This window comes from Ambystoma mexicanum, chromosome 5p (genome assembly GCF_040938575.1).
Source record: "Ambystoma mexicanum isolate Mex_15411 chromosome 5p, UKY_AmexF1_1, whole genome shotgun sequence".
Taxonomy (NCBI): Eukaryota; Metazoa; Chordata; class Amphibia; order Caudata; family Ambystomatidae; genus Ambystoma; species Ambystoma mexicanum.
The window spans coordinates 909,083,833-909,101,325 of record NC_090930.1 but is presented as its reverse complement, the minus strand read 5'-3'; the positions used below and the strand labels follow the sequence as shown (position 1 = coordinate 909,101,325).

The 17,493-nt window shown below is 40.9% G+C and overlaps 1 protein-coding gene across 2 annotated transcripts in view; it reads left to right on the top strand.

Moving 5' to 3' along the window:
- Positions 1-17,493, top strand: part of ADCY1 (adenylate cyclase 1) — a 2,048,432-nt gene that overhangs the window by 1,760,706 nt on the left and 270,233 nt on the right. For both annotated transcript variants that reach the window (XM_069613341.1, XM_069613342.1), the window contains 2 exons: positions 1,321-1,410; positions 9,044-9,300. In XM_069613341.1, coding sequence (XP_069469442.1) covers positions 1,321-1,410; positions 9,044-9,300 — 347 coding nt within the window. The remainder of the gene's footprint in view (positions 1-1,320; positions 1,411-9,043; positions 9,301-17,493) is intronic.

The window sequence follows — 17,493 nt, the reverse complement described above, 5'->3', positions numbered from 1 at the left end:
TGACTGTCAAATAAAACTAATTTAATATGTAATAGGGTATTTGTTTTGTTAGGAAAAACATGCAAAACTGCTCAAGCAAGTTTTGTAGTATGTGAAATGTTGATGAATATGTCATCTACATGCTGCATTGTATTATGGTACGCTAGACCATTTTGCTGCTTTGACATGTGTAAGCTTCATTAAAATGCCTGAATAGAATCCCTAAAAGGACATGTTGCTTACTTGGGTTTTCAAATGCAATCTGTATGTAACCATAACATAATCCAGCAAGAGTACTGAGCAAAATATGTCATTTATCCTCTGTAAATTTAACAAATTGCTGCCAGAATTATTTTGAAACTTTCATCAAATTCCCAGCAAGAAAAAAATAGTTCAGCAACATGATTAAACTATCACCATACTGTGGATTTACCTGAATAGGTACTTTAATTGGGGAGATTTCACTTTGTTTGATATGGCATAAATGAGCGAACTTTTGAGCAGTTTTAAAAAAATATATTAAACTTTTTATAACTCACAAACTTTCTCATCACACAGCAAATCGACCAACCGTCTCAAATGACAACTCGCCCACAAAGAAAGGGCATGCAATCAGTCCTTCTCTTGTCAGGCACCCAAACATTGGAACTACATCCCGGTATTTGCTCAGAATGCCCCCACAATTCTCCAATTTCACAAATCTCTCAAATTGTGGCTTTTTCAACAACACCTGACCAAGGACTAATCGCAATGGATGTACAGTCTGACGCACAGGTCATCATTCCCAGTACTGCACTACTGTTTAAGGATGCCATCCCATACAATGGCAACCCATAACCTTTATGTCGCTCTGCTGCTCTCGTGTCAGGTCCACGCTTTAAACAATAAAATAAAATAATAAAAAATTACAAATTCCAGAATAAGTTATTTATCAAGTTGAATCATTTTTTTCTGACAAATATAAGTATATTTTCATTATTTTAAAGTCATAATATAGCTGTAATGTTCTTCTGCTATCACAAAAGTGAACATTCTTTACTGGAATATTTCTTCTACTTTCCTCCTTTTGCTTGAAGCCTAATTCAACTAAACATACATTTTGAAATTTCGCAAAACAAAATTAGTACGTTAGGCAAATTATTGAAAACAATTAAATTTCACAATTGCTTCCGTGCCCACAGTCACCAAAAACACATTTCAAATGTTTCTTGAATAAAGTTGTGCAGGCTGTGACACATTCATGATAAACAATGCACATTTCAAATAATAACTACGGTCCAATGTCTATTGTTTTGTACCAGCTTCACCACCAAACTAATGCATGTTATCTTTCTATTGCAGTGCTTTCCAGGGTGCCTGACAATCCAGATTCGAACCATTTTGTGTATTTTTATTGTGATGCTAATTTACTCTGTGGCCCAGGGATGTGTGGTGAGTATTTAAGTGAACACGGTATATATTGTAATGCAAACGTGTCCATGTAGTATTTCTAAATATTTCTTACAATTCAAAACATTAAAAGGAACTTCAACTTGAGGTGTGTCTGAAAATGATGTGCATGTTATATGAAAGTTCATAGACATATCAGGAATGTGTTAACAGGAAATAGCGCTCACAATGTCCAAGCCCGATATTATTTCAGGCTCTAATACAGATTTTCAAATTATGATACACTATCAGCCACAAGACCAGTAAACCCTAAGTAGTTACAGTCTAATGTGGTGCCAGAGATACTGCCAGGACCTTAGCCTTATGGTAGATGTACCACATCTGAAATATAGCCTGGGTTCTCTGCATCATATTACTCAGTTTATTTTCAAAAACGATTTGGATATGTGACTACTGTATTGCCTTCCATTATTGATTGGACATCCTGTCACAACCTATGGAAAGAGCCTTCATGAACAATTAAGGGACCATTAATATCACATTCTCATTCTTTACTAATGATTGCATAGTGTATTAAAGGTAAAGAATCAACATATGTATGAGAGCTATTGTCCTAAGAACCCTTAAGAGAAGGTCCGCGTTTTCTGCTATGCCGCCATTATGGAGAAATCATGAGTATAATGACATGGTTTTTAAATCAAGATAACCACCACATTGTGTTACTACATGGCTAAAATGCTTTAATGTCATGACATAACTTTATCGACAAAATATATGTGTTACTAACAACACAGGTAATGTTCACTCCTATCCTGAGCAGTAAACTGTGTGTTGAAAAAATAAAGGTGCAAATAGATGCCAACCAGATTATATGAATGCCTAAATCCCCAAATAAAAATGCTATAATTCATTAATATCTACGATGGAAAGAATGTGCATATAACTTTGACTCAAACATAATTAAGAGGCATGACAAGATAAATACAACTTTATATCGATAAAGGAATAATCCAATAAAAGGAGGGGGATTGTCAGGAAGGTTATTTAATATAATATTACACCATACATTTTAATGTATGCATATTACTAGCTGTTCCCTGCGTAACATACACCATTCTAGCATATCTTAAAGGTCATCATCGATCTTTATTTCATAGGGTCACTTCTGTAACAATTCTTAAATATCAAAATGCCTACTGATTGCTTCCAGAAAGGGGGCATAGGTCCCTCTGCCTTATTAATGGTCATTGAAAAGGGTAAATGTATCAGATGGAATGAGAGGTATGCACGGTATAAGAACAGTATCTAGCTTTAATCCATTGATTACACAGGCTTCTATGATGTGTTTTTGTAGATGTGTAATTGTCAACCTTGTTCCATTGCAGAGCCCCCATGATGGCTTGAGATTGCGAAGTAGCATAATTGCAGCACCCACTTTTAGTTTTAGCTCGTGAGGAGGCATTCATCCTACAGCGTTTCGCTCTTTAGAGACTGAAACCATGAGCCGGTCATTAACTGTTCATTGACACTGGAACCACTGTGCCCTGTGTGAAGAGAAGTGGGGGTGGAAAGAAGTAACTTGAAATGAATCTGAATGTTTGCGATAGTCGAAGGTGAAGGTGACCTTGTAGAACTGTGCTCATTCTGTTTGTTAAAATGATAGCTGCTGTTGAAGTTGAAGGGCACACAGAGGTGAAATTTGCCATTTGGGCAGCAGAGAACAATCTAACACTGATACATTGCATCAGCTGAGCACAGAAACATACCTACCCATTTTATATATAAAGACATGCTAATGATATGTGTCTTGAAAATTACTGTGTGTTCTAATCTAATTAATGTGAATGTTATATCCTTGATTTGGCTTAAAATGACCAAATGAAAGTCATTAAATCTGTGTCCAAATGTATGGAAGTGTTTTATTAAGGGGGTGTGTGCATTTTATTTTAAAGCGTTGATGTTCTGTGATGTGTGTTGTATACATCCTGTTAGTCTTCCTTATATATTTCAAACCGAATGGGCACATTATTATGCAAACTATTTTACAACACCCACAGATGTGAAAAATCCTTAAATAGCCATTTTCTTGGACATCTGATACCCACATCACCTGATTCTTGGTATTTTTACATACTGTATTTGCCACAGGGGGAATGCACTCAGAACAGGTTCATACCCAATTGCTGCATCAAAGTAGAAGTCGGTATATCTGCTATTTTTACATAATTTCTCATAATGATAATTGATATAAAAATACTTTTTTAAGCAAAAACTGGCCGTTCTAAATTTTGTTGTGCATTATTGAAGATTCTCCAAATCTTTTGTATTTCATGTTTAATTCTATTGGACAAATGAATATGGGTGGTAACACACACCAATTGTTTCTCTATACTTCGTATTGGTGTAGTCTACAAAGGTGCCTTCCAATTGTTTTTATAATGTTATAAGCCCTTTTGACTGTCTCTTTTGGTTCGGAATGCAGATAGCCCCTATCCTCCAGTTTGCTAACCAAATTGCTGGCTTCAAACATGAATGCCACACATGTACTGCTATTCCACTTCAAGCATAAGAATTGGCCTTAAGGCAATCTTTATGTTTTGCATGATGGCTGCAGTGGTGTAATACTGCATTTTTGTCCATCGATTAGGGATACAGTTTAACATGTTAATTTACCTTTGCTATAATATATAGTTAAATCTAAGAAGGTTACATTCTTGCTTTTCATTGTATGTGTGAACTTAATGTACCTATTTGGAGCGTTGACCCACAAACTCGCCAGTTTGCTCATCGAGATGTTTGACAAAACAATATATATGCAGACAAAAATCCCTTCAAACACCAAGTTAAAATATGTCCCCACTAATTAGATAGCCGTATTTCTTGTGAGTAAATGGGGCGTAGGTTCAGTATTAGCTAACTTTACCAGATGCACAGCTTTAGATTCCCATTGCTTATATAAGAATATGAAATCTGATAAAATAATTTTATAAATGTCAAGTTGTTGTCTTCTTTGTTTTTCCAACATTTGAAAACATGTTCTTACCCCATTTGTGCTGCATGATATGATATAATATGGCATTTATAACGCGCCTGTACACAAGTGTTTCTAGGCCTGACAAGACAAGGAGGGGGAAACAAATGGAGGACAGAACAAAGATCTTACTAGGCCTTGTGTCATTCAGATTGCGCAAGCGCAGGGAAGGGGGAGGGGAGAAGTGCAAAAGGTGGGTAGGGGGGATGGAGAAGTGCACAAGGTAGGGAAGAAGGTGAAGTGCAGTTAACAGAGTGCAGCGAACGGGTGGCTAATACGTGCAGAGAGTGGGTGGACTGTAAGGTTACAGATACACAGCACAAGTGCTGGGGGGGCAAGAGGCATTGCAAAGAGCAATTGGACAGGCAGGGACCTGTTATCAATTTCAGAGGGTGGCCAGGTGACCAGGTGCGTGGAACAGATGGGTCATCAGCAGGGAAGAGGAAGAGAGAAAGCGAAAGCAAAGAGGAAGGTCTTAAGTTGCTTTCAGAACCGACGATGGATCGGATTAAACTTGAGAGAGGCAGGGAAGCTGTTCCAAAGGGAGGTCCCAGCCAAAGAAAGAGATCTGCCCCCAACTCTCTGCTTGGAAAAGCAACCGACCCTCAGAGAATTGGAGGTGGATGAGCAGAGAGCTCGAGAAGAGAGATACCTAGAAAGAGAGAGTTGGAGGTAGTGCAGACCCAGGCCCCAGAACGCATTGTGGACAATGCAGAGGGTCTTGAACTTGATCCTTGCTGCTACTGGGAGCCAATGAAGAGATTTCAGAGATGGATAGATACAATCCCTGGGCTTGAGGCCAAGGGCAAGTCTTGCAGTCCTGTTCTGGAAAAGTTGAAGAGGACGCAGAGTAGAGGTATGAAGATTTAGAAGGAGGCTGATGCAGTAGTCCAGCCTTGAAAGGACCAGAGCTCTGGAGACAGTGAGCTTCTGGGGTAAAGTGAGGAAGGGAAGAATATCTCTGAGTAGGTGCAGCTGATAGTCTGACTTCTTAGAGACGTCAGAAATGTGAGGAGAGAAGGAGAGGGTGAAGTTGAAGGTGACCCCAAGGTTCTTAGCCTCACAGTAAGGAGAAGGAAGAGGACCCAGAGAGGATGGCTAGAGAGAGAGGAAAGGAGGGAGCTGGTGGTCTGATGAGGAGGATCTCTATCATTGGCATTGAGGCAGAGATCATAAGTGGCACAACACTCCTGAATTGCAGACAGACAGTCAGGATGAGAGAAGGAGTAGTGGCGGCAAAGGGGAGCCTGAAAGAGAGCTGAGTGTCATCTGCATAAGACTGAATGTTGGAGCAAAAAGCAGCTATGCGGTGGTCAGAGCAGCCAGGTATTGGTTGAACAGCCAAGGAGAGAGGTCAGGCCCCTAGGGAACGCCACAGGTACAGAGAGAGATAGAAGAGGGGAATTACCCCAGTTGAAACTGAGAGAGTCGGTCAATGAGACAGGAGGTCAGCCAGGCCAAGGCCTGATCAGTGATACCCAGGTTATCATGGAGTGGAGGCGTTTGAGCAGGATAGCATGGTTGACTGTGTCAAAAGCAGGAGAAAGATCAAGGAGAATGAGGACAGAAGGAAGGTTAGAGTCAAGGTTGGAGAGCAGGTCTTCATATATGTTCACCAGAACAGTTTCCGTGTTTCTGGCCGCTCTGAAGTCAGACTGATGGTCATGGAGACAACCACCATATTCAGTGTGAAGGTTACGCTGGGAGATGGCCAGCTTTTCCAAGAGTTTGCCCAAGAAAGGATTGATAGAGCTCAGGCGATAGTTAGCCAGAGAGGAAGGATCGGCTGAGGGCTTCTTGAGGAGGGGATGCACAGGGGGGTACTTGAGGGGCGGGGGAATGTTCCAGTAGCAAAAGAGTGATTGCAGGGCCATAGCAAGAGTGTCAATGTGGTCCTTGATGGTTTAGAAAGAACAGGGAAGGACCTGTTTTGATGAGATTCCTGATTCCTGATGAATTGCCTGATTCATACTATTTTCAGAGGAGTACTGCATTTTTTATGAATATTTATGGTTTATGATGTGCAATTGGATGCTATGTGCATGGCAGGTGGGATCCACAAGCTCTGTGAGATCAAAGGAAAAGAAACATGTCACAGGTCAATCTCATACATTCTCAAGAGAGTACAACAGTTCAGGTTGTGTGCCAATTACATGGCGGGAGCCAGCACTTGGAAAAACAATGTTGGATCTTAGAAAAGCACCATTCAAAAGTGTTTCAATTGGTGGCGTTTGTCCACTTAATCGAACTTCAAAAATTGAAAAGAACTAAATGAGTGACTTTGACAAGAGTTATTGGAGCTTACGAAGGTCGAATACCCCATCAGTTGTATTTATAACAGATAAAGGCCATTTCTACGGAAAACACGTTAGAGGTAGTCAAACAATAATGAGAAGTCCAGTAGGTGGGTACTTTATATTGCAGTGAATGTACTGAGTAATTATGGTAATGACACCAGTTTTTGGAGGAGGAGCATTATTGGTACTCAAATGGGAGCCGAAAGAGACTAACAGATAGGATACACAGCTAGTATTTAAACATTTACAGAAGGGAAAACATGTTCTTAGAGATATACAACTGAAGATAAGCTGAGTGATCAGTGGGAATCGGAATTCTGCTTATATATTTCCCACAATGCACCACAGAGTGTCTTTCTGAGCCTACGAAAGAACCTCCATGAGAATGCAGTTGACATGATGCTATGTTTGCCCTGCAAGTCTATAAGATGTATTTTCTCACTTGGAGGGTTGTCTTCCTCTGCACATTTCTTTAGTGTGAGCTGCTAAGAGGTCATGAAGAATATTCTGAAACTGCCAGCAAACATGTGCGAGAAGTTTGTTTCATGCATTCATCTGTGATAGAATCAACTGGGAAGGCAGTGCATGCTTTTTAGAGTGTATGCATACATCTGCTGGCTTTGGCGGTGTTCGTCGGCTCTTCACTGCTCCTACGAGGAACCGCCTCACACTGTGAATCCAGGTTCAGATACTGTTTAGAACCCGCCGCCACTGATGTGACCTCATCTTTGACTCCCATCTGATGCTGATCTAAGGATCAATCTGCTAATTTTAACATCCCACTAAAAATATTTTTAGGGGCATTATGAAAACGATCTATTTGCCTCTGCTAAATACACATTCATGGCAAGGTCCTTATGGAGAACCACAAACAGTTATTGTACTTTCTACTAGGAATGTTTTTGGGTTTACACTCAACTCTATCGTGACACATAGTTAAGACAGGTCTAACATTTTATATGAATCTTTTTCTGGATCTTAATTTCTTGACTTGTTTCTGCTGTGTGGGCCTGATTCTCAAAGTGCTTTTGAATGGGGAAATCCCATTGTAAAACGTGTTGTAAATCAGGCCATGTATGTTATCACTTGCATATTCCAGCGTTGATTGCAGGAATATGTCAAGAGCACAAGACCTAACACTGGAAGAGGTTTGATGCTGGGCCAAGAATTTGGTGGCAGTTCAGGCAGGGCCAGTAAGCCAACACCTCCTCCCAAATTCCATTCTTTCCAGTAGTTTGATCACTACAAAATCGAATAGCATATTCTATTGGGGTGTTAGAACTATGTCCATAATATCAAAGTCTATGGGGGTCATTAAGGGTTTGCCGGTAACCCCCCTGTACTACTGACGTGTTACCGGCAAACCCACCTTATTGTTACCGGTACATATTACAGGTGCTGGCAACGTCTGTATGTTCCCATTCCATGGTGTCCCCCAGGAAATGGGTTTGCCGCAATCACTGGTACCGGTAGTACCAATTATTTGCTGATATGGGCCTGAACTCCCAGCATTTTTACCAGATTGGCAACCCGTAATGAGCTGCTATGGCTACATTAATGAAATCCAATGAAGTGTTGAGTTTAATCAATGATACATTGAATCACGCTCTCAAAAAATGTTGAAAACACTTATTATAGGTCTGGGACATGTATTTTATAATGTCTGCTTTGGACAAATCATTGCCCAAAGTTGGAAAAGTATGCCTCTGTGTGTCCCAGACGCAGGCTGATAGTTTGTAGGAAGGATTGTTAATTTAATTGCTACCCAGTTTCGCATTTATTGCAATTCTCAGACCGCTTTGGACACCTGGGCTGTGATGGGGGTGGGCTTGTGTACCGTCAGGAAATTCTCTCCCCAGGGGCTATATTTAGCAATCTATTTCTCAATGCAGGATTTAATTTTCTTGAGCCATCTTTCTTGGTACAAATGAAAGTTTTCGTGATTGAGTCTTGCTGTTCATTGGTCACCATTTCAGTGGAATAGTTCTCACATGGTGAAACTACAAACAATCCATCACACACATTATTCATGTGGTGCAAAAGAAAATGTTTATTTTTTCAAAACAAACTCACACATTGGGTATATTATTTTCACCACGTCAAAGCTTTCAAAAGTCACTTTTAAATTAACGATAGAGATGTTCTGTAAGTGTTAGTTTGGGTACAGTTGGCATCAATCTTGGAAGAACAACATTTTTTTTATCTGCATAAAACAGGTTAATGAATTGCATAGGGCATCACTGGCGGAGTGCCATGTTAAATGTCTCCTATGTCTTATTTGCGTTGAGCTAAGTGTTCAAGTACTAACGCTGAAAGTAATACGCTGTTTACATCTTTTCTCTTCTAGGTCGGTTGCATGCCTTGGATATGGAATGGAAATTCCAGCAATTCCATAGTCATCCTGGCTCCCAATGGAGTGAATGAGACCATGAATGAACTGCCATGCGATGCGGCACACTATGCTTTCCTTGCCTGTGTGGTGGGGACTCTAAGCCTGGCGATATTTTTACGTATCTCTTCATTGCCAAAAATGATACTTCTACTTTTTGTATCGATTTTGTATATAGTCGTTTTGGAATTGAGCGGGTATAGGAAAGCAGTGGGGTAAGTTATAAACATAAGAGCAACATCCTAAATGCATGATATTTGCGCCAACTGTTATCAATAATGACAATGAATTACCTTGTTGGAAACATGACTGATTGTTTCTATGTAAAGGCATTCATATTGCATTGGAGCTGTTTGACTGACAGGATGTGTTAGGCTCATGATACAGGTCATGAAAGTAAAATGACCTTAAATTGTGCTAGAGCAAGGGTCTACAACCTGTGACTTTCTAGATTTTTAGGACTACGAATCCCATGATCCCTCACCATTAATAATGCTGGCTGGGGGTTGTAAACTGCCACCAGATTAGAAATTAGTTGCACTGATGCAAGTGCAATTGTGCATGGCAGCAGTGCAGGGCGAAGTTTGCCCTAAAGCAAAAACACTATTTTTTTCAATCTAATTTTGCAACAGTGTTAATACAGATTAGTATTTCCAGTAGGACGACTTTGTCCCGTTGCAAAAATGAATGGGAAGCATGCGTTTCATGCACTATTTATGTTCAGGTACAAAAGCATGAAAAAGTGCCCTTTTTCCATTGCCGCATTTTTGTAATCTGTCACCTGGGAGGCAAAGTTGGCAGGCCCAAAACCTAGAACCGGGTTCCCTCATAAAAAGGTTAGAGGCTGCAGTCTAAAGGCATTAAGTTTCGACATTCCAAAGTTTGAAATCATCTCGAAAAACAATCTCCAAAATGCAGCAAAATAATGTTCCTTTCACCCAGCGTTCAGAATGTTGGCAATAACAACTTGTGTTGCGCCTCATTTTGAGCAATCAGATGGGATCCGCACACCGGCGTGTTTGGCTTTTGTAAACTTTGCATGCCCCTTCACTGGCAGCATTACTTCCAGTAGTGCTGCCCCCTCTCTGACTCTGCCACAGCTGCACACCTCACGGGGCATGCAATGAAAATAGGAAGAGAACGCCATCTTTTGGGATGGCAGTCTTTTTAGGATATCCTTGATAGTAATGTTTGTCTTTCATTGTGCCACAATTTGGGAGAAACGTTCAATAAAGCTATACTTTAAGAAATACCACCTGAGCAATTGGGACATTTTCATCCATTAAAGACATCGGAAATGTTTCAGTAATGTAATTGTGCTTTGGTATAATCTGCTCTCAGAGCATTTAACAGTTTAAATAGCCTGGCTCTGCGGTCATTAGGACTAAACTAGCACTAATTGTTAATCGGACAATTGCCCCAGGCATGTAAACTACACTGCCATTCATGAAGTATGGCCCGAAGTCTCTTGATAGATGTGTTGTGTTCCAGAGGAAGAATCCTCAGTTCTCTGTGAGGGAGAGATCGGCTGGAAGACCTTCCCGGTAGTAAAACCATGTCACATTGCCATTGGAATTGTTACATTCCACAGCCATGATAGACTTAATCACGAACACTATGTGACGCACTTGCACATCTAGATTTGTAACCCTCTACCTATTTTTTTGTTTGATACCAAGATAAAGCTGAATGGCAATTACAAATCCACATTACTCTTCATAACAAAACATTGCCTATTCTAGAAAAGGCCTCAAAATAGAGTGAGTATGAAATAGATTCTGTTATAGTTTTGAAGATTCTTAGCTAAATTCACTTTGAAAATAATTGTCAATGAATGATTAATGTGAAGGCATCATGAAGTAGGACACAGACAACAGACTTCAAGTTTAAACAAAAGTCTTTATTTAACTGAAATGTCAGGATGGTTGAAGGCCATTTCTTGTTCCCAGGCCAGCTTCCTGTGGAGCTGCTGTCCCCGGGGAAAGGGTGTTACCTAACATGACAGATACATACATTCAATCCCCCAAGGCTACAGTTCTGCCAGTGTGTAGTGGGAGCCTTGTCTGGAACTAATACACATAATCCTTCCACAGCTGAACTTGGCTCAAAGGGCCACACCTTACCCTAACTCAGGTATGCTTATTTTTACAATTCAATGTGCCACCAGGAAAGAATCTTTAGAGTTCTGCAGTTTTTAAAACAGGGATGCATATCTTAAATACAGCCCATGCACTGCAGACTATCGGCTGTCACTGCAGCTGTCAAAGGGTTTGTTGTGACCTCTGAACCTGCTTTGTGCCATTCGTAGAGCAGGGGCTGCAAATCAGGATACTGGTGCAGCAGGGCACAGACATATGCTATGCTTTTGGTGTGAGCTTATGAAAGGGGGATCTGATCCGCAGATTACCCTTTCCTAGATGGAATTACGCTCGTCATTTCATTATGTAATACAAGTTAAAATGCCAAGGCTATCACACACGTGCTAGATGACAATTCATCAAAGGGGAATATTCAGATAACTTGTTGACACTTAAACAGAATTCCCTTGATCCAGGCTAGAACATGACTTCCAGCTCTAATAGTTTTAATTCTCATGGTAAGAAAGGTTCTCTGTGTTGAATGCTGCTTAGAGGTCTATTAACATGAAAATTCACTTCTACCTTTACATGATCATCCTATGGTCATCCATTGCTGCAGCTCCACTACCTACTGAAACAGCTCTGCATTGTAGGGAATTTTAAAAATTTTCAGAAGTATCCAGGAAGTGAAAACACACCCAGGGGTAGTGGTTCATTGCAATCGAGTACACATCTACATGTTGACTTCAGCGCTTGTACTTACTAGCCTTATCATTCAGAGTAGAGTGGGCACAGAGCAAGTTCAATGTTTTACTAGTCAGAATTTGAGTGGGTGTGTATTAAAGCCAGTGATTCAAAATCGTAGCATGTTTGACTCGTTTTAGGTGTAGATTTTTAGATTTTTTCCATAGCCCAAAGAGTTGCAGTGACTGCTTTTACATTGAGATTATGATAGAGGTTGCATCATGGACTGTTGCTTGCTCTAAGAAAAACTTAAAGGATAGTTCCGGGACTTTTTTTTATTGTCTCTACGGTTCGGCCATGTGTTTTTAAGCATAAATCGGTAGATCGTAGAAAACTTTCCTATGGACCTTACCCGAGTTTTCGTCCATTAACGCACTCGAAATCAGCCGCCATTTTCTGATAATCCTATCATTTCCCCCCATCGACCTGGCTCACCTGCTTTTGCGGCACTAAATCAAATCCCCCGCCCCTGAAACAGACTTTATCAAAACATTCATATTCCCCGCCTCTATCCGTGACGTGACTGTGCTGCGTAGGCAAACGCGCCCAGGCGTCTTCTACGCGACTCCACACAGAACCCGGAAACCAACACAGATCAGCTCACAACACAGCGCGCCACAATTCGGAATATGAAACTGTACTTTTAAATCAAACCGCAAGATTGTAAATTTGGTAAAGTACATTTATTTGACATCAAATGTTTAGAGAATATTCAGCGATTTGCATTTTTCTTTGCTCTCGATCCAAAATAGTTCGTCTTGAGGCAAGCGATGTTCGTGTGCAGTACACAGGGTGTTGGTTTACGATAAAATAAGCTCTTCGGTCGCACTGATAATCGCATGGCTGTTCCAACAACGAGGCACTAGGCCACCACAACGGTCTGTATGCTGCATCTAGCCGTTAGTACCGCATAAGGGCATACTTGTACTTGGCGATCGTCCCATAAAATGGTCAGGGTGGTAGCGTTGTTCACGCGGAGAAGCAACTGGCGGTTGAAAAAGCCATCCGCCGGTGTCTGGTACTCGTGATACATACAATAATGAAGGATGTACCTGTTTTAAAAACATAAAAAATGAAATTAGTCTCACCATCAGATCTTTATTAAAATTATTCATTTTATATATTAGGTCGGGAAATTATTTCATAGCTAGGACAGTGCAACTGGGTATTATACGTCAAGGGGGGGCTGTAGGATACTGAGACAGTCCCCCAGTGCAGGGGTTGACAGGGAGGCAGTGCAGGTGGAGAGTGGAAGGGCCCAGGACCGAGGTCGCAGACAGTGGACCAGTTGTAGCAGGGGAGAGGGAGAGAGAAAGCAGAAGCAAAGAGGAAGGTTTTGAGGTGCTTCCGTAAAAGGAGATGGTTCTCCTCAAGATAGTGCGCGGTACAAAACAATATGCCACATAGAACGAACAAGTACAATTTAACCCGTCTTTGAAGCTACTGTATAGTAATTAAATTGCGGTATAAACTCATCTAAAGAGTTACTTACATTATATTTGCATTTTCCATTGTGTCTGTGCGTAGGGCAGCCCCGAAATACCACTCCTTCTATGCCGACGTTATTTCTTCTAATGAACGAACATTAAATGGCTTTCGTTTCTGAAATTATATTCATTATCGTTTCTTACGTTATTGCCCCACACCCCCAAAAAGAAGTCTTTCGGGATGGTCCCGGCCTGTCAAGGTCAAATAACAATAGAACCTTATACTGAGTCGTGGGCCATTCCGGCACCCGAGCAAAAAATCAAAGCAGCTGACCTTCACTTTGAACGAGCACACATTCCTAGTTAGCTACATTCAGTGTAAGGCCATCTCACAGGACTTGAAATTTACACTCCATCTTTGCATTTTGTCTGCGTGCATTTGCAGCCCCAGCGAACCATAAATACGGAGACATTCTATATTTTTTGAAAAATGATTTATATTACTGTTTGGTTTAATTTAATGCGCAAATGAACAAGGGTGGAGAGACACATTGCATGTACACTGATCAATCACTTTTATTTACACAATACATAGCTACACATATTCAATGGGCCTGCGACATGAGGAGACTCGAGAGAACAGACAATCAAATTACAATCATTTAAACCGTGATGTGTATTTCTCAATGAGCTCTGCTTTAAGTGGACATGGAACAGAGGCAATGTTGGGTGGCAATGCAGTTGTCCCCTGCACAGGTTCGTTCACAACTCCATGTATGTGCCTATCTAGGACATCAACAATAAGTCTCTCAATAAACTCATATTGCATATCCTCAAACACTGGTTTGATCACCCATTGTTTACTTCTTTTAGTGAAGGCCTTATTGTAGCGAAGAGTCCGATTTATCATGCCCTCCATGCCAAAATGCAATCGTTTTGGCCTGTACTTTAGGCACATATTGTGGAACACCTCCAAATCTCATGTGTGGCAGAATTCCATGAGTCCCCTCAAATCTCTTGTTATAGTTTTATCAAATACAATCTTTTTAATGGCTTTGTGAGTGGGTGATGAAGGAATCAACCACTTCTTCTTCCGTGCCTCCTCTGTGGACAAATGGCCATGTTCACAATTGTGGAAATGTTGGTTTGTGGTCCAGCGGTGAACGTTGCTACAGTAGAATTTCCAACGACCCTCCACATGTTTTTGAGCTCCACCAAAGATGGTTGCTGATTGACTTGGACCACTGTGAAATACCTTGCATATCTTTTTTTTTACCTGCAGCCGACATTTTTTTATTGATTGTTTTTGCAAGATGCCATACGTCAAATTGGTGATTTATATTTTTGTACTCTTCTCTCATTGTTTTGGCAATTGAAACGTGTCTGTCCGTGGCTATCAGGTCGATCACCATTCCCCGCGATTGTAGTTCTTGCAATGATGCTACAAAGCCAACTTTCTCCATGGCCACTGAGGATGTACTTTGTGACACCTGCACGACCACCGAACTCACAATTTTCTTACTTTCCATGTCCTGAAAGTGGTAGGTGCAGTACTTGGCTGAAAATCCTGGGCTGTCGCACTGTCCATCACCGGCTAGCCTGAACCGTTTGCCCGCGAATGTACTATCAATAGACATTTTTTCCATTCTCCAAGCTTCGCTAATGGCTGGAAATAGATAATCGGTTTGGTATTTGTAGAACTGAGTTTTCGCAATGAAATGGATTCCCACAAACTGAAAGAAAGACTCTAACTTTTTAAAACTTGAACCACTAAAAAGTGCAGCCGCTGCACAAAGTAGATTGCCTGCTGGCAGTTGCCCCAGCATGGGTTGTGCAGACCATGAGAAAGGATGATATTTTGTACAGGTGGCATGTATTTTAAGGTTAGTGCCTCGAATTGCACGAGTCACATTAATCAATGGCTCCCCACATACTTCCCCACCAACCGAATGCCCACATTTCATCCAAATAATAATATCAATCAAACAACTATCGAATACAATGAATTTGGCCTCTTTCCTTATACTGTCACTCTGCATCCCAGCTGGTTCGGCCTGTAACGTTGAGGACATGTCACTCACATGAAAGGTAGAATCTCTGATATCGTCTTCCGCTATGTTCAGTGATATTGATGGTGTTTCATTGTCGTCCACTTCATTCTCTTCCATTGCAACATCTGTTCCTTCTCCGGCGATGGGTGAATAAAACAATTTCTTCAACTTTCTCGCGGTCTTAGTTTTTGCGGGTGTGGATTCTGTGAATTGATCTCCGACTGCATCCGAACTACCAGGAGGACATTCACTATCAATGGCTGGTGGTGGTATAGCTCTGTTGTCAATCACTTCATATTCTTCCCATTGGCACGATGCATCTCCAGTCTCAAGTCCCTGCCAAAAGGTTTGACAAGCAACATCTCTCGTTCGCTTCACTGTCTGTGTAGATCTAGTTTGTACACCCACTCGCAACTACAGGACAGATTGGAAAAGGGATGTTCAGTTTAAACACAACTTACAGTATTGAACTATTAACAGTGAAAAACAACGTAATATAGTGACCAGGACACTAACCTTCTTTTGCTTTCTTTTCTTTGAAACTTTCTTGCCTCGAACTTCAACATCAGGACGCTGTTGCTCCGACTCGTGTGTGCATGTCTCCACTTCCTCTTGCGCTGCAACGACTATATTTTCATGATAAGCACATCCATCACGCACTGACGCTCCATCGACTCCCTGAAACATAGAACTTTCATTAGTATGTATAATAATATTGAAAACACAAAATGTACTTGGGGACCAATACCCACGTACATCTCAATAGCAAAACACGAATGAACGCTTTGTGTAGAACATTCAAACGACAATTATTCACGCATTGTTGATCTAGTTAGATGGAACTGTCAAGATCCATACTTCGGGCTCCTCATAGACTTCCATTGATGATATTATTGAAGATGATGCTTCAGTAACTCCCTGAAACACAGTAATTGCATTAGTATGGTTTTCTATTTTGTTAAAAAGAACATAAACTTTGTGCAGGCGTCAAAGGCTCATCTAAATAGACCTGCACAAATGATCAGTTGTCTAAAATAAATAATGGATATGTAAATATGATTCCATTTGCTCGATCGTTGGAAGTGTCACCACCCAGAGATCTGCATCAACTACTAAGGGTGATGTTCTTGTAGAAGAAGCTCTGTCATCTCCCTGAAACATAGTACTTGCATTAATAAAGAAGGAAGTATAGCGGATGTAATCACGTCATATGATTTCGCTTGATCGAACTGTCAGTATCCATACCTCGAAATGCATAAGAACATCAAGGGATGATGTAACTGCGGTGCACACTTCTGCAAGCTGTTGCGCCGACCCGTAACTGCATGCTCCCCCTTCTTCTTGGACTAATGCTCCATCGACTCCCTGAAACATAGGACTTTCATTTGTAATGAACACAATATTGAAAAAAGAAGACACATAGGAGGGCGACGACAGAAGGACATATCAATGGCTAAAAACGAAAGAAACATTGTGTGTAACAATCACACTACAAGAATGCAAGATCTGATGATCTCCATCGATGGAACTGTCCGGAAACGTACCTCGAGCATTTGAGTGACATCAACGGTTGTCGTCAATACGTTGGACTCCTCAGCATCTCCCTGAAAGACAGTACTTGCATTATTTTGGATAACAATAATTATAACTGAAAACAAAGACTAGAGGACGAGTACAAGGGTGTACCATTAGGTAAAATAATTACACGATAAATTAAAACTATTGATTTACATGCCTAAAACAAGTCAGTGGCAGAATAGCCAAGTAAGATTACCCGATAGGCGCTTGAAGTGGCTGATGACTGCAATAACGACACGGATGGAGAATCTTCCGCCTTCATATTGAGTGGATACATAAATGGGGAAATTATTGTTAGCTAATGCTACACACTACCGCAAGGCCGAGAGATAAATACGTAAACTTGACTCACCAGTGGAGGGATGTGGACGAATAGAGTGGGAATAGCGGTTGAGAGCAATTTTCGCCTCGCTCGCGGTGTGTTCTTCTTTATTAGCAATGATGTGGAGTACATGTCTGAGCTAAAGTGCCTGCTGCAGATGCGGTATCGATCACCCCTCTTGTCCGCAAAGACTTCTAGGACTCTACTT